Below are 26,746 nucleotides of genomic sequence, written 5' to 3' on the forward strand. Positions count from 1 at the left end.
CGTACTTAACAAACTAGCATAGAACTTCTGCAAGGTAATAGAGAAGCAACTCATACTTCAGCAGTGGAGTTTCTTAAAAAGTTTAATTAAATATTACATGCAACAGACAGGAATGCTTCTTGAACTTCTAGGCAAAGAATTATGCTCTGAACTTAGAATTGGGCAAAACAAAGAGATGAGGAAGGTTCCAAAATATCTGATCTGGGCGCTTTGTTTGAAAACAAGTCACACTGGAAACACACACGTATTTACAAGAGCAAAGTAGGGCTATTTTACATGTGACCTCAGTGTTACATGAGCTGTGAACAGAAGTTACTGTTGCAGATGTTGCATTCCCCAAATGAAGTTAAGAATCTAATGTAAAAGAAAATATAAAATTGCTCCCAGCCATGCAAAGCTTTAGTCAAGTTGTGCTCTTTTAGAATGGGACCAACACACAAAACCTTTTCTCTTTCCTTGTTGCTAACCCAGTGCATTTTCTTAGTGTCAGTTCTTCCAACCCAAAGTCACTGTCCTGAGTACAAAAACGGGTGAAGATGCAGTTTCTTCTTAATTCCATGGTACCACTGGACTGTAAACTTCTTCAGAAAAAAGAACAGCCTTTGCACTGCTATTTCTCTCTTCACACACAACATCTCATCGCTACATTCCTTAGAGCCTTCTGTTTGAAAGGACTAGAAGTTAATGATTAGGCTTAACAGTAGTACAGTACAATTTGTTCAAAGCTTAGTAGCAAAAGCTGGAATTGTCCCATATTAACTTCAGAAAATGAGGCAGTGGAAAAAAGATAGTACTCACTGCAGCAGCAAGAGCTGCCAGTGAGGAAGGAGGAACATAGTCATGCTGGGCAGAGGTGCCAGCCCAGGACTAATGCTTTTTTTGTTAGGCTGTAGAGGAAGGCATGTTGGTATGGCAAAAGTAAAGCTGAGGGAGCATGGAAGAATTTTTCTCTGTGTTATCGGAACAGTAACAGAACAACTTCCTTGAAACTAGAGCAAAGGTGTTTCATTAGGCAGTAAATTAACACTGAAACCCCCTGAAGTCCGTTCACCTCAGTACTGCTACTTGCTCTGTTCTGGGGAAAATAATTGACCCTCTTTCCAATGTTGATATTTCTCAGTAGTCTTGGAATACACCACTAAAAGGAAAGGGAAGACAGAACCCAGTTTCTCAGGAAGAGTGCCGTGGCCTGTTGTCTTCAAGTAATAATTGCCAGTCAGCATTGTGAGTTATCTTTCCAAGGTCACGAGCGTGGAAAACACATTCCTGTATATACAAACTCTCACCCCTGCAAGGTTAGAGTGTTTCCAATCCTAAGCACCAGACATGATACACTGTGCAGGCTGCCCCCAGATAGTTTCAGCTTTTACAGTGGCAACCTACTGAAATTAGGCTAAATAAAGGCTAGTGACCAATGAAATACTGTTCTCCCATTAAAAATTAGAACATGCATAAAAGTCCAAGTGCATCTTAAGAAGCTCATATCGGCCAAAAAGGCCTCCTCTGCTGCATATTTTGACAGGATAAGCACCACTCGATAGTTTTGTACCTGAGGTGGTTCAGGAGGGCTCAGACTGCAGGGGTGGGGGCAGAACAGTACGTTTGTAGTTACTGTGAGATGAGACCTGTGAGTTGTCTCACATTAATGTGCTTGCCAGCTTGACAGAGGGCTGATGATTTAAAAAAATTTAAATAGCTCCCACCCTGACAGCTGTTGGACATCTCTGGAGAGTTTATACTGCTCACTACTGGGTGCCCAGATAAGCAGACAGACAGCGTTGAATCAGCTTCAAGTCAGAGGCAAAGGTTTCACCTTGCCAAAAAGCTTTAGAAATGAATGCCAGTTTAAGATGGCAGTACTTCTCCTCAGTGGTTTTAAGGTATTAGCAAGACCACTAACATCAGATACAAGAACTGTTTATTGGCCAACCTGGAAATGGCTTAATTCAACCCCACTTCTGTGCACTCACTGCTTTACATGCAGAGAACAGCAGGTACAGGGCAGCATCACTCCATTTACACAGGCTGAAGGTAAACATCCATTGGATCTAATGCTGATTATGTTTGCTCATGTAACAGAGTTCCAGAACTAAGGAAAAATACAACCAGTTGGTCTACATTTTTGCTGCGGAGGAGCTCTCTCCAAGCACGAGGGGTGTACAGAACCCATACAGTTCTGCACGTAGCCCATCCATGCCAGAAGACATTTCCTCCCCTTGAGGGCACAGAGCAGTAGTTCACCCTCCAGCAGTTTAATCCCTCCACCACCCTTAAAGAGGTACAAGGTAAGCAGACTGAAGACTCTTTTTTTTTTTAGTAGGTATTGATGGGCTTTGGGGACAGCTAACATGTCCCTGGGAACTCCGTGGGTTTATTAGTATCAGTTTTACACATGCACAAGAAAATACCTGTAGCAAGACCATTTTCTATGTAGTGGCAGTGAGAAGTATGAACTGGTGCAGGAGTTTTAACCGTGCAGCCCCTGCAGCAGAGCATTCAGCCTGATGAAGCTCTGGCACTAAATCACAAGGCACATCCTAAGAGAGGCTCACGAGTCCATTCCAGCAAGGTGTTCTCCTCACAGCCATACAGTTTCTTCCGGTATAACAGACATGAAGCCACACTTTGGATCTATGCTAAGTCTCAGTTTAAACTAGACAGTATAAAAATGCTACAAATACTGCTGTGGAGCCCAAGTCTTTCTTACCCAAAGGAGAAAAAGCCCCACTATAATAGTGCACCCCTAATATTAACTTTTAGGCTATAAGTAGTTAGGCAGTCTCAGACCTCACACAGTCTGCATGGTTAATTCTGTGCCTGAAGAAAACATTTGGATAAAAACACGGTTAAAACTCTTTAACAAGATTGCATGTACAAAAGATTTACATTAAACCCTCATAAAACTAACTTCATAATTAAAGTCATCAAAGCCTGTATTCTGAGTGATCACATCTAGAATTCTGAACCATGTTTAAAACTGTACATCATTTCCTGGTAATATACATCTGTTGAAAAGATCAGTCTCTTGATTATTACAATAAGTTTAGTGTGTCTGGCGGGTCAATAAGCGATACTTCATGGTACCTAGAGAGGGAAAGAAAGACGCAGGATGTCACCTTGCTCCAGTGCTGTCTGCCACAAAGAGCAGCACACACACTGCAGCAACATTGCCCACAAGGCTTGAAACACTTTGGGGCTTGTTGGTTGCCGTGCCCACAGAGATTTTTAGGAGCATCAGGTATCACCAACTGTAGGAACATCAAGAAAACTCCTCCAGTTTCCACCTGACGGTTCTGGCAGAGACAGAACACCAAGTATTGCTCAACAAACCACTGTGCAAAAACCTGGGGAAGTCTCATCACCATTTCACTGAAGTGGTGGGTTTGGTGAGCGGAGCCTGCCTGAAGGCTCAAGGTGCACCCCACACCCTGACAAGCAGTTACGTGTTAGCACAACTCAGGTGTAACACCCCTGGCTTCTCCCAGCATCTCTAGAGATACTCACTTTGTACTCTTGTACTTTTCCCTTATGGACTGTTGTGTGTGCTGGGCTGCTTTGAGGTAGGTGTTGTGTAGGTCCATGAGGCAAGGCTTGATGTCTTCAAGGGTGTAGCCAGTTACTTTGCACAGGGATTCAGGCTGAGGGAAAAAGGAAAGGAAGAGGGATATTGGAACAGTTCTGTTCGCTTATGCTGACAACCTCCAGTGGAGTTTTTGGTTTGTTGTTGAAACTATAATACCCCCCATCCCACTTTTCAAATACCAGAGGGAGCAATCCCTAATTAACAGCCCAGGAGCACGGAGGAGCTGCAACTCCTGCAGCCCAGCCTCAGCATTCAGAACCGTGTACAAATACACTAAACACACAGAGGCACATGAGGGCTCACATCTGAGTGCTACATACCCAAGTTCGTCCAGTGAGTGTGTAGTCTGCTAAAAGAAATGCTGCAGCAGCAATAACTGATGGCAAGTATTTCAGGTAAGGATCAGCATCAATTAGACTCAGCTCCCCAAGGTACTGCAAGGGAAACAAGAAAGGGAGTCATCTACTTCCAAAAGGAAGAGGAAGATCATTTAACAGTGGCACCAGAACCCTAATTTAAGCTTTACAATCCTACCATCAGTTGGAGCAACAGCTTTTATTAGTTTCTACTTACTTTCTCATTTATCATCTCCTGCTAAAGTGTTCCCAACACATGCTTTTCCAGCACATTTTATATTTAGGGATATATGAGAACTAGAGGAAAGAACGTAGTCAGGTCTGACCTTTGCACAATGAGACAAAGGCTGCTGTTTTAGGAGCTCTGGTAGCTACCATACAGCTAGGATTTATTAAAACTTTAGCTGAAATGTTATCTGTGCTCTGCTTTAGAAATTACCCTCTGGATTTAGAGCTTGCTGCTTGTTGAGGGGAAAACCAAAACAAAAGCCCTTTTTAGCCAAAGTGGGTGGGTATGTGTGGCAATTTTGGATAAGAGAGAGGGAAACTTCTATCTAGCAGTGAAACAACCCCCAGTTTAAAGTTCTTTAATCTCTGCCTGCTCTGAGTAAGTGTGCACGCTTGAGCCAGGCCAAGTGCCAGCCTCTGATAAGAATGGAGTATCCCAAACAGTAAGTGCAATAGGAGCATTAGCTCCCAGCAGTGTGGCACCACTCCCGGAGGAGCACACTTCCTAATGTATATATATATATCTCTGCAATAGAACACTCTAGTGACATGGGCTGAGCTAGTAATTCTTACTTACCATTGAGAGGCTCTCCATTTTAGCATCTGTCTGCTGATGTAAAAAGTACTGGGTGAGGAACTGGTTGATTGTTGGAGCTGCCAAGTCAAACGACAAAACCTTCAAAATTAAGTGCTCCATCCTTAGAACCTGCTTCTTGGTGTAGGTGTCATCTGTGATGTAGACAAACTCGGCTACTTCGGGAGGGTAGATTTCTTCAAACTTTCTGCCAGGAGAAATAGCTATGAGTAAATAATCGAGTGCTAGAAAACCAGATAACCAGCAACATTTAATGAAAGTGAGCACACTCATTTAAATTCTGACTTGGGAAGTAGCTGGGCAGTGGCACCAAACAAGTTTCCTGCACTTGGTTCAGTAGCTCTTGAATCAGCAGAACTTGAAATTAGAGAGCCACAACAGCCTGATATTTTAGGACTAAGCAGTTTGGGACTTGGAGTTACTGAAATTCCAGAAGAACCCACTAAACTAGTAATTGGTGCAAGCCAAACTTTCTTTTCACATGCCTTATGCATATGCATACTTCAAATACTCTTTAGATGCCTGCTGCTGAAGCTGGAAAGGATGAATCCTCACTCTAAGGCAATCTACAAAGACAACTGCCAAGCTTTTAGGTGCATAACTCCTGATTTTTATTCTAGTGTGAAGCCCTCCTGAGTCAGCCCGGCTATAGGCAGCAGAACAGTGATAGCCACAAGATTTCCAGGTGGAATTTGAAATGAAGTAATTTCACTTACGATGCAAGCAGCATGGCTGCAGTACCCACAAGCTGAAGTTTTCCTCTCAAAACAGACATTGAAGAAAGAAACCTATCAATGTAATTTACAGCTAAGTGCAGGGTTTCATTCTGTAGTTTGTATTCTTCTCCAACTTCCACCAGCCAGTCCACAAGAATAGCCCGCATGCTGTTTGTGATGTCAGGTTGCTTCCTCATGTAGCCTATTTTAGGCTTGCATTTCACCTGTAGATTTAGATGACAGACGAAGCTGAGTTTGGACTAAGCACTGGTAGGGAAGCAACTGTTTAAGCTCAATTTACCACAGTTTAAACAAATCAGAAGTAAACAATGGTACGTTCAGGATCAGTAAGTTATGTTTCTGTAATCTTGCTTTGCAGCTTCCGTTCAGTGCATGGCACAATAAACCGGTCTTATGCCTACAGCATCTTATTTCTTCCTTTCTAGCAAGCTTTAATTTAGTCACTATAGTAGTAACTCATGTTTAGATGCATTTCTCAAAGCCAACCCCCTCCCCCATAAGCTGTAAGCAAATTAGAAAAGAGACAGCAGCTCACCTCCATTTCCCTAAGGTACGTATGGATTTCGCTGATATAGTCTGGCACATTATTAACGTTTGGTTTTGTCTCTTCGGTTTCTGAGGTTATTGAAATATCCATAATACTTGGAGAGTCTAAGCAGAGGATAACAGCCATGTTAAAATGGGCATCATCAGAACACCCCCTCACAGCACAGGGAACCTTGTGCAGGCTCTCTCAAGTAGACTGGGAGCTGAGAAGGCTCTACGGAAGCCAAAATGTTACGGCAACAGGGATTTTTCCCCTTCCCCTTTCTCTTCTTCCCCCTAAGAATAAAGGGATGGAAAACTCTCTTGCAATTACGTAGTGCTCAGTCCATCCCGCGTTACCTTGCTACATAGATGTGGATCCTGCAACCTTAGAGTGTGGCTTAAAACAGGGCTGGAGTCCCAGAGCTTTTTGTAGACTGCAAAGTGGACTACAATGAAGTGACCCCTCAGATATTCACACAAGTCTTACAGAAGATGGATCTGGCAGTTCCTATCCTTTATGTAGTGGGAAGAAATACTTGCACCTCTACAGGGTATTTCCTGGGAGAAAAGTCTATTACACCTCAGGATCTGACTGAGTAAAGTCCCCTTTTAACTCTGTAGCGGTAGCAAAGGGCGAGGCCTTAAGGCCTGCTCTCGCCTTTAATCTGGTTTTCTCTCATGAGGTATTGATAGTTAAATTTACAGTATAAAACTTCCTGGGACAAAAGCGCAGAGGCTCAGGCAATGGACTGAAGAGCTGTTGTACCATGGTGACCAGCTCGAAGGAACCAAACTGGCTCCTGAGGCAAACCAGACCCGTCTGTGTCCCGAACTGCTCCGGGACCTGCAGCCTGTGTCCCGAACTGCTCCGGGACCTGCAGCCCCCCATTTCGCTCTGGAAACCATTTCCCGGGTAAGACCTCGGCACGACCCCCCACGCTTGCCGGGGGCAGGGCGCTGAGGAGAAAGCAGGTGGGAGCGCAGGGCACACCGAGGCAGCGCTGCCCTGCCCCGGGGCCGCGGGATGTCACGTACCGAAGCTCAGCTCCATGGCGTTGCCCAGGGGGGCCAGGGGCCGCCGCTCCCCCAGGACACACACGGCCGCACGCAGCCCCAGCGCCGCGTCCTCCTTGTGCCTCGCGCCCCGCGGCCGCCGCTCCCGCTCCCCATCGGGCTCGTCCACATGGATGGAGAAGGGCTGGTGCCTCCCCGCCGCCGCTCCATGGCCCTCGCAGCCGCCCCGCGCCGCCTGTGGGGAGAGCGGCCGTCACTGCCCGGGCCCTGACACCCCCCGCCGCCCCGGAGCCCCGCTCCCCTCCCTCCTCACATCCCGGCCCCCTCACCTGCAGGGAGAGCCCCGGGCGCTCCTGCGCGCCCCGCAGCACCCCCAGCGCCACGCGGGGGCCGGCGGGCGGCGGCGCCGCTTTGCCGCCCGGCGGGGGGATGTTCTCCTGGTTCTCCTGCTCCAGCATGGCGGCGGCGGCGGCGGGGGGGGCCGGGAGGGGCGTGCGGGGACACAGCGGGGAGAGAGCACGGCGGGGGGAACGCCGCGGCGGGGCCGGGGCCGGGGCGGCGGGGCCGGGACGGGCGCGCCTGGAGCCGCCCGCGCCGTTCAAGTAGCCCGCGACTATTGAACCGGCCAATGGGCGCGCCGGGCGTCACGGCCGCGCCGGATGGGGCGGGAGGGGCCGCGCAGGGAGGGACGGAGGGAAAGAGGGGGAAAAGAAAAAAAAGGGAAGGGAGCGGCCGTGACGGGGGAAGAGCCGGGGCTGAGCCGCTCCCCCGGCCCGCAGGAGAGGGAGGGAGGGAGGGGAGCGCCTCGGGCCTCGGCTCCGGGAAACGTGTGCGGGAAACGTGCGTGTCCAACGAAGGGCGACAAGGCTTGCGAAGGGTGTAGAGGACCGTGTCCCAGGAGGAGCGGCTGAGGGAGCTGGGGGTGTTTAAGCTGGAGAAAAGGGGGCTCGGGGGGGCCTTTTCGCGCTCTCTGCCGTTACCTAAAGGAAGGGTGTAGGGAGGTGCGGGTCGGTGCCCGCCACCGGGCCTGCGGTGAGGGCACAAGGGGAAATGGCCTTGAGCTGAGTCTCCCCGGTCTCAGCTTATCACAGAATCACGGGACGGTTTGGGCTGGAAGGGGACCTTAGAGACCAACCAGTTCCAACCTCCTGCCATGGGCAGGACACCTTCCACTAGCCCTGGTTGCTCCAAGCCCCGTCCAGTCTGGCCTTGGACACTTCCAAGGATGGGGCAGCCACAGCTTCTCTGGGCAACCTGTGCCAGGGCCTCACCACCCTCACATCTTAAAAATTTTCCCTGTTAGGATGGTCAGGCATTGGAATAGGTTGCCCAGAGAGGTAGTGGAGTCTCCGTCCAAGGTGGTGTTTAGCAGGCATCTGGACCTGGCGCTGGGTGACATGGCTTAGGGGTTACAGTGGTAGTGCTGGGTTGATGGTTCGACTTGATCGAGGATCTTAAAGGTCTCTTCCAACTTTGATGATTCTGTGATTCAAGGTCCCTTTAAGGAAGTTGGCCTTTTTTACTTGTGAACAGATCTCCATATTCACAGGCCGGTTCATCTCTTCTAATTTTAAATAAAACCAAGTGAGAAGTAATCGGGAGATTTGAAATGAACCACAGGGATGCTGAAGAAGTACAGAGGAAGTTTAATGCCATCCATTATTAAACAAGACTTAACGTTTGGCTTTAAATGGAGCTGTCTTCAGTCTAAAATTCAGAGTTCTCCCCCCTCTACCTCAGCTACATCAGATCTGGTGAGATCTGAGATTCTCAGGGCAGCAGGCAAATACTACCTATCTTAGGTATAGCTTACACACACAAATTTCTTCCATTCAAGTCTCTGGAAACCAGTTTCTTCATCCATTCTTGCAGCTGGAACAGAGACTACTCCATGTTGTCTTTAACAGTAGTGAAAACATTTTTGCCAAAAGGGTATTTGGTATTTACATCCGATTCTAAGTTTTCTTCAGCTATTAACACTGTACATGGAACCTCTGCGAGCATTTAACATACACAACAGTTTATATGAAATTTACTACTGTATCCAAAATGTAATAAATATGAATAAAAGCTAAGAGCTGACAGTACAACAAAAGCATAAAAGCGCTTTTCTTAAAAAGTGTTTTGGACTTAATATTGAAATGCCTTGATTAAAACCAGAAAAATTACTCTGCTTTTTCCTTGTCAGGCTGCAGCATCAAAAAAAGCAATTAATCCATCTTGATCACAGCCATCCAGAATTTCCAGGAGGAGAGGAACTTTAGTTTTCACATTGGTGCCTTTAAATTTAAATTTATCTATGAAGAGATCTGTGATCATACCTGCAAAGATAAAATTCCAGGAATTACTATTTGCCTTGTTTTCAGTAAGAGATATCCCTACTGTTAACTCATTATTATGTACTAACTATCCTAGTTGTTACAGGACTTCTTTAACTTCATGTTTTAAATAGTGGTTTGATTTTAAACAAACACAAACCACTGTGAGCCTGGATTCCAGATTCATTCCAAAGTGTGTATTTCTGCCTTAGAACTACCCAGAGCTGAAACACCAAAAAGGAAGGAACTATCACAGGACAGGTAACAAGGACTCTGCTTACACTGTACAAGCTTATTAAAGTGGGTGTCTGGCAGACATTCCCTGGGCTGAAAGATGTATGGGAAACAGCAAAGAATGTTACAGAATTTCCTTTACTAAACGAGATCATCTTCTGTGAGTCTCCCTTCCCACTCCTCGTGCATTTTTTTTCCTCTGATGTTTTGCAAAACTTCACCCCTCAGAAATGCTCATTTAACTGGTACCATTCTTAAATGCCATCCTGACTTTGAACGCGCTCCTTAACCACGTCCACAAAGACAAGGATCACCCAAATACAAGCAGCTGTCTATTAAAAATTTAAAAAGTGGACAAGTCAGTTGCAGCTAATCCTGGCATGTTCACTCTCAGCGATATGCTTGTGTGCTCCAAGCCCCACCCTTGAACACCTCCAGGAATGGGGAATCCAAAAAACCTCTTGCTGAAGCTTCCCATGTGTACCCACTCAAAGTATTTAAATTCTGCTAATCCTGACTTCTTAACTATTCCAGCCATGCCCAGCGTGCTCTCTGGACATGAAATTACATTTAAATAAAGTAGAATTATCGACAAACCATAAAGTCTCTCCAGATGTGCAGGTTGTCTCTTGTATTCCTCGAGCAGCTGATCTGCCTCTTCCAAAATGGTGCGGTATTTCGGGAGCAGGAAGTCCACATTCCCTTCGTGAACTTGTAATTCCTCAAAGACATTTTAAAATCGTAAGAACTAACAGCAGATAAGTATCATAAGAGCATAAAAGTAAGAAATTAAGCTTGGGTCTGACAGGAGGAAGTACTTCAAAGGGAACATAATCTCCTTTTACACTAGCAAAAGTTATTTTCAGAGTGCCTCATTTGCTAGTCTTCTAATGAAGTGTCAGATGTTACTTGTCACTTCATAGACTAGATTCTCAAAATCCTGTGTATTACAGCTTCCAGCTCCAAGTCCTGCCAGAACAGGATCACGCCACAGCCCTGCCCCTACAGACTCAAACCTTGACCATATCTTCATTTTCAGAATAAGTGAAGTCCTAAAAAATTGTAGCACATGCTGAAGTCTGAAGGTAAAAGTGGACTCTGAAAGTATCACTCAATCATGACAGCAAAAAGTTTTGAAGATCTGTTCTAAAATGCCTCAGTCTACCATCAGACCAATCTGAGGTGGTCGATAGTATAGATCTTTTTATCCTCCACAGAAAGACTTTTCTAGAGAAAAGTAATTATGTTGTGCACTGTGAGTCTGCTGGGATAACAGCTTTCATCAATCACTAGATTATTTTACTGCCTATCAATAAGTTATCATCCAAAAAAATGAGTGATTAAAAAAGTCGAAGATCTGCTGTCTAAAAAAAGCCTAAAACAATCAAGATATGCAATATCATTATTGCACAAACATAATATGCATTAAGAATAAATTCTCTATTATTGTTTACATCCCTGGTTTGCCAAACCCAGCCCAAGTAAAACACTTTCAGTGATAACAAAGATACACATTATTTTCATTGGTAGTCAGCTTTTCTACTACGTAGAGAGTTGTGACAACAAGTAGTTGATTCCCCCAAAGGACAAGAGAGAATTGGCTGTCCATTTTCATCTCCTCTCCACCTAAATAAAAAATACCCAATTGATCATAGCAAGTTTTTGACAGTAAAGTCCTGGTTGTTGGAAAAAAGTCCAAGAACTGAGACAAGCTAACTGTTGAGGAGGGTATTAAGCAAAAGACTGAAAAGCAGATAATGCAGAAATTATGAGACACTGGGATGAAGTTCCAAAGCAAGGAAGTTGCATCTGGCCTGGACGATCAACCCCAGATCTAAAAAACTTTTAAAGGTTTGTGGAAAGAGACACAGAAGGAACTGGAAAATAACAGCAGGCTAGAAGAGAACATTAGATGATAAAGCTGGCTGCCTTCTACTGTCCCATTTCAGCCTTCTCAACATCAGTCAGTAATCCTACGTGTTAATCACTAGTTATATAACAAAAATGGGAATTTTCCTTGAAAGAAACCTGTCCCCTGGACATTTAAAACACATGATTTAATTTAATTCAGGGGAACAGCAGTGGAACAGATCCCCACACGACACGCATCTGACTTGAGCCACCCAGCTTGGTATCTGACAGCATAATCCCCCATAAAAACCAAACCACGACAGTTCAGGTACTTACTCTCAAAGCATCTATTAAGTGAACCTTCTTGGCCAGCAGCTGCTGATACTCTAATTTAGGGTGGATGAGCTTCAGAGTGTGCCTCACAGATTCTTCACTGACATCTAGCAGAGAGTGAAAAGAACCCCAACAAGCAAATGAATACTCTTTCTTCCACTTACAGGAATATCAAATGAACTCAAGGACTAAACAGAGAAGAAATTTTTACCATACGATATGTTGAGATTAATCTTCCTTTTAGTGGCTTCTTTGGAAAGCACATCTTTGAGGATGGATATTGTAGAAATGTTGTCAGACTTAAAATATCCCTCACCTTTTCTAAAAAGGAAGAAAAACTTCAAATGAACAAACTTATAGATTTGTCCCTATGTTAAAAAATAAGGTCTGTAAATTAATGCCCATTTTTGTTTGCATGAGCATTAAATACCTTTGAAGTTATTTCTGCTCCTCAATACAAACAAATGGAAGTTGGAAAACAATAATATCACTATATTAGCCAGCCTTGCTCTTCATATTCTAAAAACCAAGCCTTTCCTACCTGGTAATTTTGGGTTTTTTGGACTAATTTCAAGAGAAACCATATCCAGGTTACAGATTGCATCATTACTGGATAGCTCTCACCTCTGGTAAAGTCTAAAAATCCTTTTTAAGAAAGATTCCTGCTCTCTTTAGGCGGAGTTTTGAAGGAGCTGAGGGTGGAAGGGTGAACAGCAGGATGAGTGTGAAGTGTCACACTGTGCTTTAGCAGTTGTATATACCTGTAAGTACTTTCAAGCTGCGTTCCCAGGAAGGTGTTCTGAAAATAAAAGGTGATACTGTCCCCAGCAGGAGTCTTTTCAGGCACCTCAGGCAAGCAAAACACAACCCAGGAGTGAATTTCAGCAAAGCTGAACTGGCCTTTGAGCATCAGGGTGTTCATGGGTCTGTGATATTATGAAATTAAAAGAAAAAGAGGACAGTTAATAGTTAAGAAGGAGGGACACTGTCCATATAAAATAGTTCCACGTGGTGTTTCCCTTTTAATCAAGACCTGTAAAATCAGATATCTCACTAAGCAGAGATTCATATTGCAGATTACAGCTACCAAGTTTTTGACAAGTTTCAAGTTGTTAAACCTGAGATTTAGGACAATGGTAAACAACTGACACCACAGCAAATATGACTAAGAGAGAGCCTCAACAGTCTCTCATGCTGTAAACCACCTTTATATCAAGAACAAGGCATAAAGGAACCCATTTGCACACTGAAGACTTTGGTATCTTCCCTTCAGTCTTTCAGGTTTCGTTTGAACAAGCAATTCCTTGGAGACAACACGTGATGTTGACTGAGGGTGGGCAAAAATCAATTAGAAATTGCACGAAATGCAGAATTCCTAACAGAAGGATAAGGGTAAAAAAAGTCTTGGCTCAGTTTGGGGGCCAAGTCAGCTATGAGAAAAATATTAGATGAAAAGGGTGGAGTGGAAAATTAGGCTGAAACTGAAAAGACTGTGGTTACTAAGACAGCAGAGTTTCCTTTCTACCACACCCTCAGGTCGACTAAGACATGGGGCTGCACTATAACCCAGGGAGAAAAATTAAAAATAACCTGAAAACAAGAATCAAGAATGGGAAGGAACCCATTTAATCCACATTTTCTATTAAGAAAGCCATAAAACAGAACTATAGGCTCAAAACTGTAGGTTAGGGGTTCAGAATTACTATTTAAGTTTACAGCGCAAATACTTCAACTGGATTGTGTCCCTTTTTCAAGAGAAAAAAAGGCATTGGATTTTCTTCACAAATACCTGTCATGGTCGATAGAATGAGTTCTCTGATGAAGGGAGAGTGGTTTAATTTGATATTGATGAACCTGACAGGTTTTTGGTTGAATTCTTGGCGTTACGTACGCTTGAAGTGTCCCGTACTGACCTTCGATGGAGCGAACCTGCAGAAAGGCACAACCCACAAAAAAAGGGAAAAGATTAATTCACCACAATTTGGTGAATATTTAACATATATTAAGGAACTGAAGGAATTTAATTAAGGAGTTCAAATACAGGTTTGCTTTATGAGCTGGATTATCTCTCCTATTTTATAGGGTCTCAGAGCTCAAAAAGCAATGTGTTGCAGGAAGACATCCATTTCAATATTTTTAATAAAAAAAAGTTAGTAAAGAGTTCTCTTTGGAAATAAAATCACCAAGACTTACATTGTCTGCATGTGCACAGACAAGATAAAAAAGAGAATAAACCCCAGTGGCAGGTGTAAGTCACTGGAGATCCTGAATGTACTGCAGCAAGGTGGCAGCAGAACCTGTGCAGATCAAATCCACCACACTGGGAGCCAAGTAAGAGTGATAACAGAGTGTTTGGATGACACACAACAGCAAGTTTATAAATGTTTTTGGTGGGAGTAAAAAACCCCTCTTTTTGTCTACTATGAATGCATTTGGTTAATTTTTCCTGTGTTATTTATTCTTTACCTGGTATTTTCAGTATTAAAGGTGGCCAGGGTCGTATCCCTCACCAAAAACCACATAACCACCCCCAACCTTCCTGCATTGGGTGCACCTTATACAGGCTTAAATTTCTGATGATCACCTTTTGACTGAGAGTTTTACACAAACACGTTATCAGATTAGGAGGCTGCAGTGAGAGAGAGAAAACTTAATGCCTGTGTGCACATTGAGGATTTTCCTATTCATGATTTCCTTCCTTATTTCCCCTGGTGGTTGCCATAAAACATGTGAATTTGGTGGATCATTAAAAATAAACTCCAAACCACCCACATGCCTTTAGTATAATAAGCTGGAATGATCGGATTTGCTTCCTCTGCGAAATACAAATCCAGTCTCTATTCCCTGGTTAGTTCCCAGTGGAACTGCCTTCAAACGGAGGATTAGCAGTGCCAGCGCTTTAAGATCTACACACTGCCTCCAGAATCCAGTCCTTTCCTGATCTCTGATGTCCCCACTGCTTCCATCTGAGGGACACTCAAGGAGGACCTTTGAGGTAACATGTTTTTATAAAGAAATATAAACCCTATATTAGAAGGTTCTCATGAAACAACCAGCAGCAGACATTGGACTGATCATTTCCTTAGGCTGAACACTCAGTCCAGGTAGAGAACTCTCCACTCCTAAGCAGGAATAACCATTAATTTATTGTGGAAAATATTTTGGAGCATTTTACCTTAAGTTCAAGTCTTGTGGTGTTTGCTTGGCATCGGTAAGTTGCAAGAAGAAAGTTGCTATTTGGCTGTAAACAGAAAAAAAATAATACAAAATAGGTCTGTGGACTCACAAAATTTCCAACTGGTGTGTTGACTGTAGACTTGTACAGTAAAGTTTTTGATTATGTATGTACAGCTATTTACAACAATTAAATAAAAAAAGTCATCTTTGGTTCCCTTGAATATTTTAATAATTTTAAGTATGGCAGAGTTCAAAAAAAGTTCTCTATATAAGGAGAAAACAACCAAAGCCTTTTATATTCTTTAATATCACCATAAAGATTACCACATATACCTTCCTTTCATCTAAAAAATGCATGTCAGCCTGCCCCTGCAATATCAGTTCAACTTCCAAAAAGTAAAGCAAGATCAGTAAGAAAACACACCAAAAAAAGTGCTAAATTGATCATCATAAATGACCAGAAACTTAAAATTAAAAGTTGATTTCTAAAAACTTCAGGTCACACCAGTGATGGGCAAATTTAGTTCTTAAAACTAAAACAGAGGAATATTACAAGGAAAAAGATTTCACAGAAGATTTTCATAATCCTAAGGTGGTGTCTGGATTTTTTCCCCAGAAAATCCCTCGGCATCATTAGTAATTCTATAACTACTGAAGTCTGTAATTATTATATAAAAAAATGCACTAAACATTTGACTCTCCACACAGAGGAACTTTCACATTCTAAAGAGATTTTCAAGAAATGAACCAAGGAAGAAATATAACATTCTTCACCTAAATTACCCTGAAGTAAATATTTGCTTCGATGACATCCAGAAAAGAGAGCAATAGCGAATGTGTCCCTTATCAGGCTGGAAAAAAAAGCAAGAGGGCAGCTTCTCCTGGATCCTTTTGTACATATTTAGCTGTGCCTTATGTCAGGACCTGCTGCTAACTCCTAATTCTGCAGTATCTCTAAAGAAGCTGAGCTCTCCAAAATTACCAAATGAGTAGTTAAAATCAATATATTTGAAATCACAAAAATATAAATCCAAGTCCTATTTCTACTACTCAATATTAAGAGTTTTCATCAGGTGATCCCCATAAATATCATCTCCTCTGTTTCACTTACCTCAGAATCACAGCTGCTAAAACTAACAACGGCAGAATTTTTATCCACATCCAGCAAGTCTATTGGGACATCACTCTGCAGAGCACAGGGGGAAGGAAAAATAAAGAGCTTAAGTTCCTGAGGAGCTTCTAGTGCATTTATCCTCCAACTGTCACCAATCTTTTTAATAGGCAGAGGCAATGATTGCTTCATCCAAGGGGTAAAAGCCTAACAGACATGCAGCTTACTACTTAATCCTGGAGTAACATCATGATCTTCCTCTTATTTTCTTACAGAGTCCTGAACTCTTGTGAGGTTGGCTTACAACAGTGTCAGTGTAAGGTATGTAACTGTCTTCAGACAGAAAGGGGAGATTAAACAATTTATTTAAATTAATTTATTCTTCACTTAGCTACGGAAACATCAGATAATATAGAGCTGCAAATCAGCTGTAGCTTAGCATTGTTCTGTAACATCCTTAATAAAAGTAAGATTTTTATTAAGAAGTGAAAAATAAAATCCTGCAGTAGTTCTCTCACCTCACAAATTCCTCCTTGTCACATTTTTCTCCCCAAGCACTTCCCAAAAGAAGGTAGTTCAGTACCACAACTCTTTCTGAGTCATCTACCAAAGATAACATTAATTTCAGCTGATGCAGTAGGAGGAACAATTAATTAAGGTTGCTCTACTGGGCAGCAGTATTTATCCCCAGCTGCACACAAATCAGATGCTGTTCCACTCTGAAAGTGCACAGGTGGCCCATAACATTCTAAAATTAATTTTCCACTACAGAGGGTACTTAACTGGCGAATGACGACCTGCACCTCACTGAAGATTTAACTGGTGTTTAAATAAGGACGTGCAAAAGCAAACACAAAGTTGCAAAGAGACCTTCTGGCACAGCAGGCACTTTGGTCTGTTTTGGCAGTGTAATGCTGCTCTGCTCAAGCCACCAAGAAGAAACCCACACCCACCTGCACCAGGACATTATCTATGGCTGTCTGCACCTCCAAGATGAGGCTGTAGCTGGCATCCTCCTTGTTTAATGTGAACTTCTCATTCACACTGAAGGCAGGTACTGAGGAGACAGCAGTGCTGGACTGAGAGGACTGCTGGTATTTCTCCCTTTCCTGAAGTACTTTCATCTGTAAGTGTTCCAGTTCATTCCTAGAAAAGGGAAACAATTCATAATGTCTTTAAAACGGCAGCTAGAAAAGCTACCATAGAAATTATGCAAATTAAGCTTGCAAGGCAATCACGTTTATCTCCTGTCCTCAGGTTTTCAGCCAGAAGTGACTGGTGACTCCCCTTCCACATACTGAACAAAGACAAAATATAAACTATATCACCTGGAAATGTAGGTTCTACAGTTCCTCGTCAAAAGAGATTTCTCTGAGACACAGGAAAGGACAACTTTTTTTTCCTTCAAGAGTGCAATGCATTTTGAATAATATGCTACTTTCCTGCCATCATTTAGGAGCTATAAGGCAGCAGAGAAGAAGGGAATCTTATTTTGCTGATGCTGAGGAAGAAGGCATTAAGACATCATCATCACATTCATGACTGTGAAATGAGGCTGCTATTCATTTCTACTTTGAAAAGGCCTGATTCCACTTCTAGATATATTAATGATACAGAAAATCCAGCGAGATAGGAAGGGAAAAATGACATTTCAGCTTTTAACATTTCAATTCTTCCATTTAAATTTCTTTCTAGTGCAATTACCTTAAGGATGAAATCTTGTTCTGCATTTCTTGGCTTAATTTTAGTTCTTCACCTGATCCACCTTCTCTATGGACAGGTTCTGTAGTCAGTCCTGTCAGCCAGCCTAAACCAATATATGAAATTTATATTCCTTATAAGCTAAAAGGAAATTCTACACTCAGCTATTGTACATGTGGAGCTATGTTTGTTCCAGATATTGGGTGGAGAGAATAGAGCCTAATTTAATCCTTTTTTGGAGGATTAATCTAGACACTGAGCACGATTTTTTATGGGTTTCATTCTTAAAGTGGAAAACATTACTTATTCTTTTTCATTAAGTGCTTTGAGCAATAAATCCCTCTGTGACAGTTTTTAACTGAGCACTTGAATTTTTTCCCACCTCTGGTTTTCTGACAAAACCTCAAATAATTGTCAGGACTACAGCTGGAAACAAAACAAAAGCTGTGCAGCGTGTTTACAGCAAACTGTACCCTGCACAGTGGGCTTAGAGAGATTAAATGCTGCTGGTTGAAGTGAAAAAAATTATCTTTTTGCTCACCAAATTACATTTATTTATAAAAGCAAATGCCAATTGATTACATTCTGACACCTCAGGCATGATATGCAGACTTGAATGGGTGTTTATAGCTCTAGCTACCTGCCAAAATCAGTCTAGTACACATCCTACCAGAGTTTACCTTTGAAAACCTACAGGTGAATATGGGCTTGCCCTTTTTTCTGTCTCCTATGATTCATGAATCTTTATAACATTCCCACTGAAAGAAGCCTCAGATTACTTTGGCCACAGTACTGTTGCAGCCCATCATACCAAAACAATTCATATGAGGTCAGGTAGAAGAGTCTTTTGATCACTCAAAGACCACTTAAAAGAGGCACTTGAACACCATTACTTGGCAATAACAAGCTGAGAATTATATCTTGCCAAAGGACGTGATTTTGAATAGAAGGAGTTTCAGTTGGCTAAATTTTAGCCCTGAAGGTAACCCAAGATAGAGAATTAGCAATATTTTAGCCCCAGCAGTTGACATAGGCAGCTTGTTTACCATGACCTCTGTGACAGTCAGGCCAATGGCTCAAATCCTACAGAGGAGCTGCTGAAGTGCCTCACATGGGGGAGCTTTATTTTCTACTGAAAGCAAAATCAACCCCATTTAAAGCCCTGTGAAACTGCAAAGGAACGAAATTTTGTAAAAGACAGGGTAAAAAAAGAAAGCACATCTATCATTATTTTTAATCTAAAGAACTTATAAACAGTTCCTTTGGACATAACATATTCATTATTTCATCATAGTTAGGCAACAGTCTGCACCAAAACAAATTGCCAGCCAGAACACATGAAGAATATCTTCAAGTGTAAAACCCTCATAGTTTAATATTATTCTGGTTCCAATCAGAACAAAAAATTTCAGAGCTCTGAGCTTCACTAAAAACATAGCCTGCTTCATTTTATCACTTCACCACACATGGAATTTATTGAGTAAATAATATGAAGCTTACCTGAGTATGTGGCTGCTAAAATTTCATCATAGCCATCTTTTCCTACACAGCCACCCTGGATTGAGGCAATGCTCTCCGATAAAGCCTTCAAGTAAACACATTCAGGCAGAGGGAAATATCACTGCACTCAGTTTAGAAGTCTGGAGGGGGGTTTTGTGGGGGTTTTAAGGGTTGTGCTCCTCCTTCTACCTGCATCCCAAAATACTTACAGAGATGCACAATATCTAGACCTACAAAAGAGTGGCTGAAGACTATCACAGCTAAATCTTGGTGTTTTAATAAATACATTCCAATTCTACTCCACTTAAGAAATATATTAGAAAGTTTAAAGCAAAACACTGATAGACAATATTTTTCCATCGGGAATTAGCAATCTGACTGAAGGCTGAAATGATCTCTGTGGATCCAATCTGCTCCTTTAAACAATTGATAACCAAATTCATTATGCTCAGTAAAGTCCTGACAGCTGACATTTATTATTTTGCATGTAAAACAAACTATACACAACATGGGGTTGTTTGTTTTTTCACTGAATACTGTATTAGGTTACACCAGGAGAGACTTCAGCAGTCAGTAGAGCCAGACCTTCAACATACCCTCTACACTATTTTGATTTGTGCTCATATCAGGACTGTTTCACTGTCTGGTTCTTAAGTATTAGAATACTGATTTCGAATTCATACTGTCAACACTTTCAAATTAAAAACAAACCGCATATTTTAGTGGTAATGATCATGTAAATTTTGAAGCACAGATAACACTGTAAAAATGAATTCTTTCCCAGCAGAGTATGAGGAATGTGGGCTCACATAATCATGTCGAAGGACAGGCTCATCCGCGCTCTCAAAGGCATAGATTTCTATCATTCCATCATCTCGCCCAACAAGTAATTCCTTAACTCCATCTCCCAGAATGTCAAAGCTGTCAAGACATAAGATACCTAAAGAAGAAGAAAACGAAGCTGTTTGCTTCATCTTTATTTGTTTAAGATACAGTAACACACAGGCCACGCTCAGTTACACGGAAAGAGACTCTCGGTCGGCTTTTGAGGTGTAATTAAAGATATTTCTGGACGAGTCCTCTAGAGGGCTCAAGTCCCTCACCCGTGCCAGGCTGTACAGTGGATTTTACAGCAACCAATTCCAAATAGAAACTGCTGAATAGACACCCCTTCTGATGTTCAGATCACTTACTTTTGAGAGGTTTAACCCTCCCTCATCAAACATTTCCCCAGACGAACTATTTGTCTGCCCTCACTACCGTAACTTTGCCAGCTGAAGAAGCAAGTATTCTTTATTTCCTAGAATTGACTTGAAGCTATTGGTAAATGGAATATGAATTCTGGGTAAGATGACAGAAAGAGGGTTCTGACTGTGCCAGGCCTGGACTAGGTACTGCTGCTTGACACGTACTCAGTACTTGCACATGTGGAGGCAGCCTATGACAACTAATCATCTCTGGACAGGAAAGAGAGTTAGGGTCTGGAAGAAGGAAAAAGCACTGAGAGAGTCTGTACAAGAATTAATATGAAAATAGAGATGGAATTTAACTTTCAGGACTCCTTCATATTTCATAGGAAGAGTGAGGACATACTAGAAAGCATGAAACTAAGAAACCAAAAACAAAAGCACGCTAAAGTACTGAAAATAAAATGAACACAAAACAGAAAGCAAGACAAACTCATTGGAATAATTTGCAAGAAAATCAGAAGAATGAAAGAGACCTTAGTCATATTAATATCACATGCTGACATAGTTAAGATATTCCTCCAAAGTAACTGTGAATAAGATTTCTTGAGTTTTCTACTTGTAATAAAGCCTCAAATATGCTGGAAAGCTAAAGAGTGAGAGATTGAGATACGTACCTCCTCTCTTTTTTTCATTTCCAATTTCCCACTTGTGTACAGGCTTGGTACCAGTGATCTGGGTAACACCCAGTTTGCCATCAGAAGTTCCATACACAATTTCTTCCCCAGAGTCACCTAAACACAAACTGCACTTAGAATCCACACAATCAAGTACGCCAATTTAAAAAGGCTGTGTAGTTACATTCTACAGTCCAAGGGAAAATACTAAATTAGTGTTGTGTAACAGAACTGTTAGGCTTCCAAACAAAAATCAAATACATGAAAACTGAACCCATTCTGGTAATTTCTTCATGACCATCACTATTCTGCCATGACTGCCCACCCTGCACTGGAATTCTGCCTAAAACCCATTCAGAATCCAATACTTTAAATTTCAGCAAAGGTAGGCTACTCAGTTGTTTTTACAGAAGAGAAACAGAGAGATCCATTGAGAACACACCTCCAATGCTCAGTGTTGTGCCAAAACTTCAGTAATTAAGAACTATTTTCCAAACAGCTCTCAGTGTTGTTGTGACACAATCTAACAAACTAAATTAAGCACCAGATTAACACACTAAAGCGATTTCTATTAGGTTAGAACAGATTAGCAAGAAGGATGATCACACTATTTTAAGCTTGATCCTTCCAGTCTTAGTTCAATATTCCTAGCCATCCATGGATCCCAGCTATGGAATTCCATGTGTTAGAGAAACCCAACCCCAAAATTTTGACAAGGCCCCTGAAAGTCCAGTTTGTATTTACACAATGAGATCACTTTATATGTCACTGCTCTTGTAAATGGCTTTCAATTAAATGTGAATATAATTTAAAACTGTCTAAAACACTTTTGTATGTGTGTGTGTATTTACTTGTCTCTAAGAAATGACTTCACACAGTTAATTTTATGCTGCATTTTTTACATCAGCTTAAAATCGTGACAAAGTAATCCACTAATACAAGCAATAAAAACTTCTAAACGTAGTAAAATAGCATTAGTTAGTTATGTGTGTATTCAAAATCTTGTTACCCCCATTTCCATTGCTCAGAGCAAGAACAGTAGGTGGTCCAGGAACTTCTATTTCATACAGTAAATCAGATCCCTAAAGACAAAGAGAACTATTTTGAATGAATTTGATAAAAAAAAAAACCAAACCAAAACCAAAACTAAGAACAACCCCAAAACACCAACCACAAACCAAACCAAACCTTGCAAGGATAAACTTATTATGGATCATAGTAACATAAGCTTCACCTTTACAATCTCCCAACACCTGTGGGAGAACCATTTCTAAGCCAAAACAGAGTAAAGTTTACAGAAATAAAACCTATGACTCTTGAAATGTGTTGTTATTATTAAAAACAATCCATGAATTTGGCATATAAATTTATCTAAGCACTTAATATCACTCAGACTTGTCACAACAGTAATTTGCGAGAGCAAGAATTTCCAAACTGATAAAGATTTGAGGAAATTAAATGTTTATGTGAGCACGTTTAGTTAGAAGGGACTAATTTGTCATCTACTTCCACCTATGAATTCCAAAGTCTATTTATAGTAGTTTTATCGATCCTCAGGCAGCAAGTTTATAACCATGATTTTCCTTTAAAATAAAAGGCATGTACCAGCATTACAGCCATCAACACTGCCAAGAAAGACACAATACACTTATCCTTCTGGTGTTTAAAACATGCTGATTACTGATTCCCTTAAGAATTAGCAGAATTCTGTAGCATCAGCACATCAAACATAAAGAAACAAGTAAATTAACCTGTAAAACCCTGAGGAGTCTATCCTGACATGCAAGCACGGGTGTAATGCACTTCACTTTGTCCACAGGAAGGCAGAGAACATCATTGATCTTATCTCCTGATAGGAAGTAGTGCTGGTCCTTGCAGTCACAGTAATGGTTATAGATGTAGCTTGCACAGAGGAAGAGATCTGCTCCTGAAATATGCCTGAGGAAAAGAAAACACTTCCTGGAGCATTTTCCCAGTACTCTTACCCTTACTACATGCTTGTAGCTTCAAGGTATTATGGGGCCCTGCAAGCTGTTCCAGTTTCAAAAGTTCCCTGTAAATGTTAAAACCACATGATTTCTGTAGCTCTCAAACTTCCTGTTCTGTCTTCAGGTCTCCTTATAAAAATTTCATCACTGTATTTTTTACATTCATTCTTCCCCAGCTGATTTGTCTGTGGCAGCATCTTACAATGTGATCCAAAGAGAAAAACAAAAACATTGTTCCTGTTCTGCTACAGGAAGGGTATAAGGACATGACACACTGTGGCAATAACCCCAGCCCTGCTCATCTGCATTTGCACTGTGTGAGTGCCTCCAGACCCATCCCAATACCTCTCCCAAGCCCCTCTAAACTTCCTAAACTTCACCATGATTTTCCAAGTTCATTCCTACATCTCAGTGTTACCTACAAGTACACAATACAGTGAGAAATAATTTAATACAATCATAAACTAACAATCTGCTATGAAAAAAAAGCAAAGTATCATACATACATAGCTTTGATGCTTTCAGTAAGGTTAGTTTCAAAGGAAAGAAACTGCTTCCCTCTTTTTGTGAAACCTCTAACTTCAGGTCCTATAGCCACAAAAATTTTCTCCTGTGGTGTGTTAAGAGCTCCTCCCAGCTCCAATCTTGCAATTTTTTGGCCTGGTAGTGTCTTGAACACTGGCTGTAAACAGAAAAGCAATTTTCATCATCATCAAATTGTATTTATGGTAATCTTTTAACACAATGGATAATTAATTTGCTTTACAACTTCTGGAAAAACTAAGATACTATGGATTATGTGCAGAGGAAAAACAATCTGCACAACTGCCTTCGGAATCCCAGAGCAATCAAGCATTTTATAAATCAATAAATATAAAAATCTTTAATAAATTAAGACTTCATTACCTCAGTGTTATTCATCCACATAAAAAAATTCACTGCTGTCAGCTGATTTTGTTTGTGAATCTTGTTTTTTTAAAGAAAAACCTACACACACATTCCCTCTTACATATTGCATTCTTATGCCAGAATACTACACAGATTTATTTGTATGGCTGTATAACCCTTATGAGCTAACCATGAACTTCCTAAAGGAGAAAACAAAACCCATAAAACAAAATAATTTTATTTTTTTTTAAGCTGGGCACAAAAAGCAATCAGTTTGTCAAAATCCCTCATGTGGTTTAATGACTCTCTGCAGGTTTTTGTTCCAGCACAGTAACTGTGTCAGTGTACAGGCCTGAGCCCAACTTAACTGCAGAAGAAAAGGTGTGGAACTGACTTTCTTTGTGATGATCCACACGTAGTGTCTGACTCCAGAACTGTGGATGTGCTTGACCAGCCATGAAATCCTCTTGCCCCCACCACAGTATGAGGGAACAGTCCACAGCTCTACCTCGACACCTTCCACGGGTATCTTATTTGTCACGTCAGTAAAAAGGGACTTTCAAAGTTCACTGGGGAGAATACTTCAAAAATAAAATTTTAAATGGAACATTCCCACTTACCACAGCTTCTCCTTTTTTTATGCCAAAGCATGTAACGACCCCATCCTGATCTCCAACAACCACCTTCAAAAGTATAATATGGAGTTATTTTTTTATTACACACACAACTATGTTCTTAAATAATGCTTTTTCTATATTCACAGAATGCTATGGGTTGGAAAGGAACTTAAAGATCCTCTCATTCTGACCCCCCTGCCCTGGGCAGGACACCTTCCACTATCCCAGGTTGCTCAGAGTCCCATCCAGCCTGGCCTTGAACACTTCCAGGGATGGGGCAGCCACAGCTTCTCTGGACTACCTGTGGCAGTGCCTCCCCACCCTCACAGGGAAGAATTTTTTCCTAGTATCTAATCTGTGCTTTAGCAGTTTGAGGCCATTCCCTCTCGTCCTGTCACTACATGCCCTTGTAAATAATCTATTATAACATTAATGATATTTCCATATACTTAAGGACTTTAAATTCCAGAGTACTTAATTCCACAGCCACAGGGGACTATGCTTTACAAATCTATATGAAGTGCTCTGGATGGGACACTGAAGCCTAAGAACAGTAGTTCAAGTCAAAGCATTTACAATCCTTTTCCTGCTTCTAAGCCAGCAACCACGAGGTGAAGATGCATTGGGGAAGAGCTGTATTTTCACACTGAGACTTTACTATTGAAGCAAAAAAAATGCACTGTTGTTTTTATTGAGTTTTCCTAACCAGGTTTCCTTAATTTGAATTTATGTTAAGGAAAACTTAAAAAGAAATATTTCATAGAATCATCAAGGTTGGAAGAGAACTTTAAAGTCACCAAGTCCAACCACCAACCAAGCACTGCCACGGTAACCCTTAAACCACATCACCCAGCGCCAGATCCAGATGCCTCTTAAACACCTCCAGGGATGGTGACTCCACCACCTCCCTGGGCAACCAATTCCTGACCATCCTAACCGTGAAAAAGTCTTTTCTAGTATCTAATCTCAATCTCCCCTGTCTCAGTTTAAGGCTGTTATAAACACAGAAATAAGAGAAGTATGCAAGAACTCCCTTGTTGTTTCAGCAACGCCTTCCTCATTCCGAAATCTTTCCAAGCACCAACTTAGGTATTTTTTTTCCAAATAAATAAAAGTTTTCCAAAGCTGGGTTCCGCAGTCGTTCCCCAAGGAAACCCGGGGGGATAATTAAGGATATTCTCGGGACGCGCTCCCCAGTCCGAAAAGCCTTGAGCTGGAGCCCGCAGCCCCAGGCGGTACCTTCTGCGTGGCCTTTTTCCCCGAGGCGGGCAGGAGCCTCATGGTCTTCTGGGCCGTGACTCCCACCTGTGGAAGAGACGCTCCTGAGCGGGCACGGCCGGCGCCGGGACCCGGCACCGGGCACCTCGCAGGCCCCGCCGCACGGCTCCCCCTCCCCGCCCAGGCCACCCTCGCTCGCCCGGAGCCCTGCCCGCTGCCGGGAAGATCCCGAGCCCACCTGTAAGTAATCCACGCGCGCCAGGCCCGGCTCCATCGCTCCCGTGGGATGCGGGTCCGCCCGTCCCTCCCGCGGGCACAGCGCGCCCCGCGCCCCGTCACCGCGGCAACCCCCGCGCCCAGCCCGCCTCCCATTGGCTGGGCGGGCGGCCGGGGGGCGGGACCTCGGCCGACCGGGCGCTGCGATTGGCCAGAACGCTCCGGCGTGGGCGGGGCCCAGGCCAAGTGGGCGGAGCGTCTCGCCGGGGAGCGGAGCCGGGATCATATCCGTGCGGATTTTCCAGGCTCCGGGTGCCGAACCACGGAGGGAGCGGTAGAGTAGGAATGTTTTATTTTAACAACGAAGCGTCCTTAGGAACGGTGTAACAAAACGCCAGCCCCGCACGGAGTACCGAGTTATTTGTTGGTTTTGTTTTTGTGGTTTTTTTTTTAAAAATCGTTTCACCCACGTAACGAGGAGCTTTGGACCGAGTTCACGTGAGGTCCACATGGCGGGGTTTGTAAAAAAAAAAAAAGAAAAAAAAAAGTCTAGTCCTTACTCTGCTAAGTAAATACGCTGAGTTAGGAAACGTAGCTGTGGGTACGTGTATATACAGACATGTCGAACAGTGCTGCTACAATTAACATCCGCACTTACCTGGCTTTTATTAACTCCTTGCGGTCATACC

General features: G+C 42.3%; 3 protein-coding genes across 3 annotated transcripts in view; 1 reads left to right on the top strand and 2 right to left on the bottom strand.

Annotated features, from left to right (window-relative positions):
* Positions 1–26,746, top strand: part of BLTP1 (bridge-like lipid transfer protein family member 1) — a 355,866-nt gene that overhangs the window by 171,478 nt on the left and 157,642 nt on the right. The gene's annotated exons all lie outside the window — the stretch shown is intronic.
* On the bottom strand, positions 65–8,570 carry CCNA2 (cyclin A2). The gene is made up of 8 exons (XM_064651467.1): positions 7,371–8,570; positions 7,063–7,276; positions 6,035–6,150; positions 5,479–5,702; positions 4,745–4,949; positions 3,904–4,017; positions 3,505–3,638; positions 65–3,084 (listed from the first exon to the last, which is right to left on the bottom strand). The coding sequence occupies exons 1-8, from the start codon at positions 7,497–7,499 to the stop codon at positions 3,033–3,035; spliced, it is 1,188 nt and encodes a 395-aa protein (XP_064507537.1). The 5' UTR covers positions 7,500–8,570; the 3' UTR covers positions 65–3,032.
* On the bottom strand, positions 8,668–26,431 carry BBS7 (Bardet-Biedl syndrome 7). The gene is made up of 19 exons (XM_064651456.1): positions 26,080–26,431; positions 25,863–25,928; positions 24,627–24,689; positions 23,625–23,800; positions 22,882–23,068; positions 22,140–22,212; positions 21,131–21,247; positions 20,076–20,206; positions 19,267–19,351; positions 17,770–17,872; positions 17,019–17,211; positions 16,066–16,140; positions 14,953–15,018; positions 13,567–13,706; positions 12,539–12,703; positions 11,989–12,098; positions 11,781–11,884; positions 10,191–10,314; positions 8,668–9,362 (listed from the first exon to the last, which is right to left on the bottom strand). The coding sequence occupies exons 1-19, from the start codon at positions 26,341–26,343 to the stop codon at positions 9,226–9,228; spliced, it is 2,379 nt and encodes a 792-aa protein (XP_064507526.1). The 5' UTR covers positions 26,344–26,431; the 3' UTR covers positions 8,668–9,225.

This window comes from Pseudopipra pipra, chromosome 4, assembly GCF_036250125.1.
Source record: "Pseudopipra pipra isolate bDixPip1 chromosome 4, bDixPip1.hap1, whole genome shotgun sequence".
Classification (NCBI taxonomy): Eukaryota; Metazoa; Chordata; class Aves; order Passeriformes; family Pipridae; genus Pseudopipra; species Pseudopipra pipra.

Bases quoted from the DNA above. Each gene is read 5' to 3' on its own strand.
- CCNA2 (XM_064651467.1), bottom strand. From the start codon at position 7,499: ATGCTGGAGCAGGAGAACCAGGAGAACATCCCCCCGCCGGGCGGCAAA. The intron at 6,151-7,062 runs GTACGTGACATC...TCCTCTGCTTAG, and splicing joins CGCCATGGAGCTGAGCTTCG to ACTCTCCAAGTATTATGGAT. The intron at 5,703-6,034 runs GTGAGCTGCTGT...CTAAATCTACAG, and splicing joins CGTACCTTAGGGAAATGGAG to GTGAAATGCAAGCCTAAAAT.
- BBS7 (XM_064651456.1), bottom strand. From the start codon at position 26,343: ATGATCCCGGCTCCGCTCCCCGGCGAGACGCTCCGCCCACTTGGCCTG. The intron at 22,213-22,881 runs GTTAATTTACTT...CTTTGTCTTTAG, and splicing joins GACTCCTCAGGGTTTTACAG to GGATCTGATTTACTGTATGA. The intron at 9,363-10,190 runs GTTTGTCGATAA...TTATCTTTGCAG, and splicing joins ACATCTGGAGAGACTTTATG to GTATGATCACAGATCTCTTC.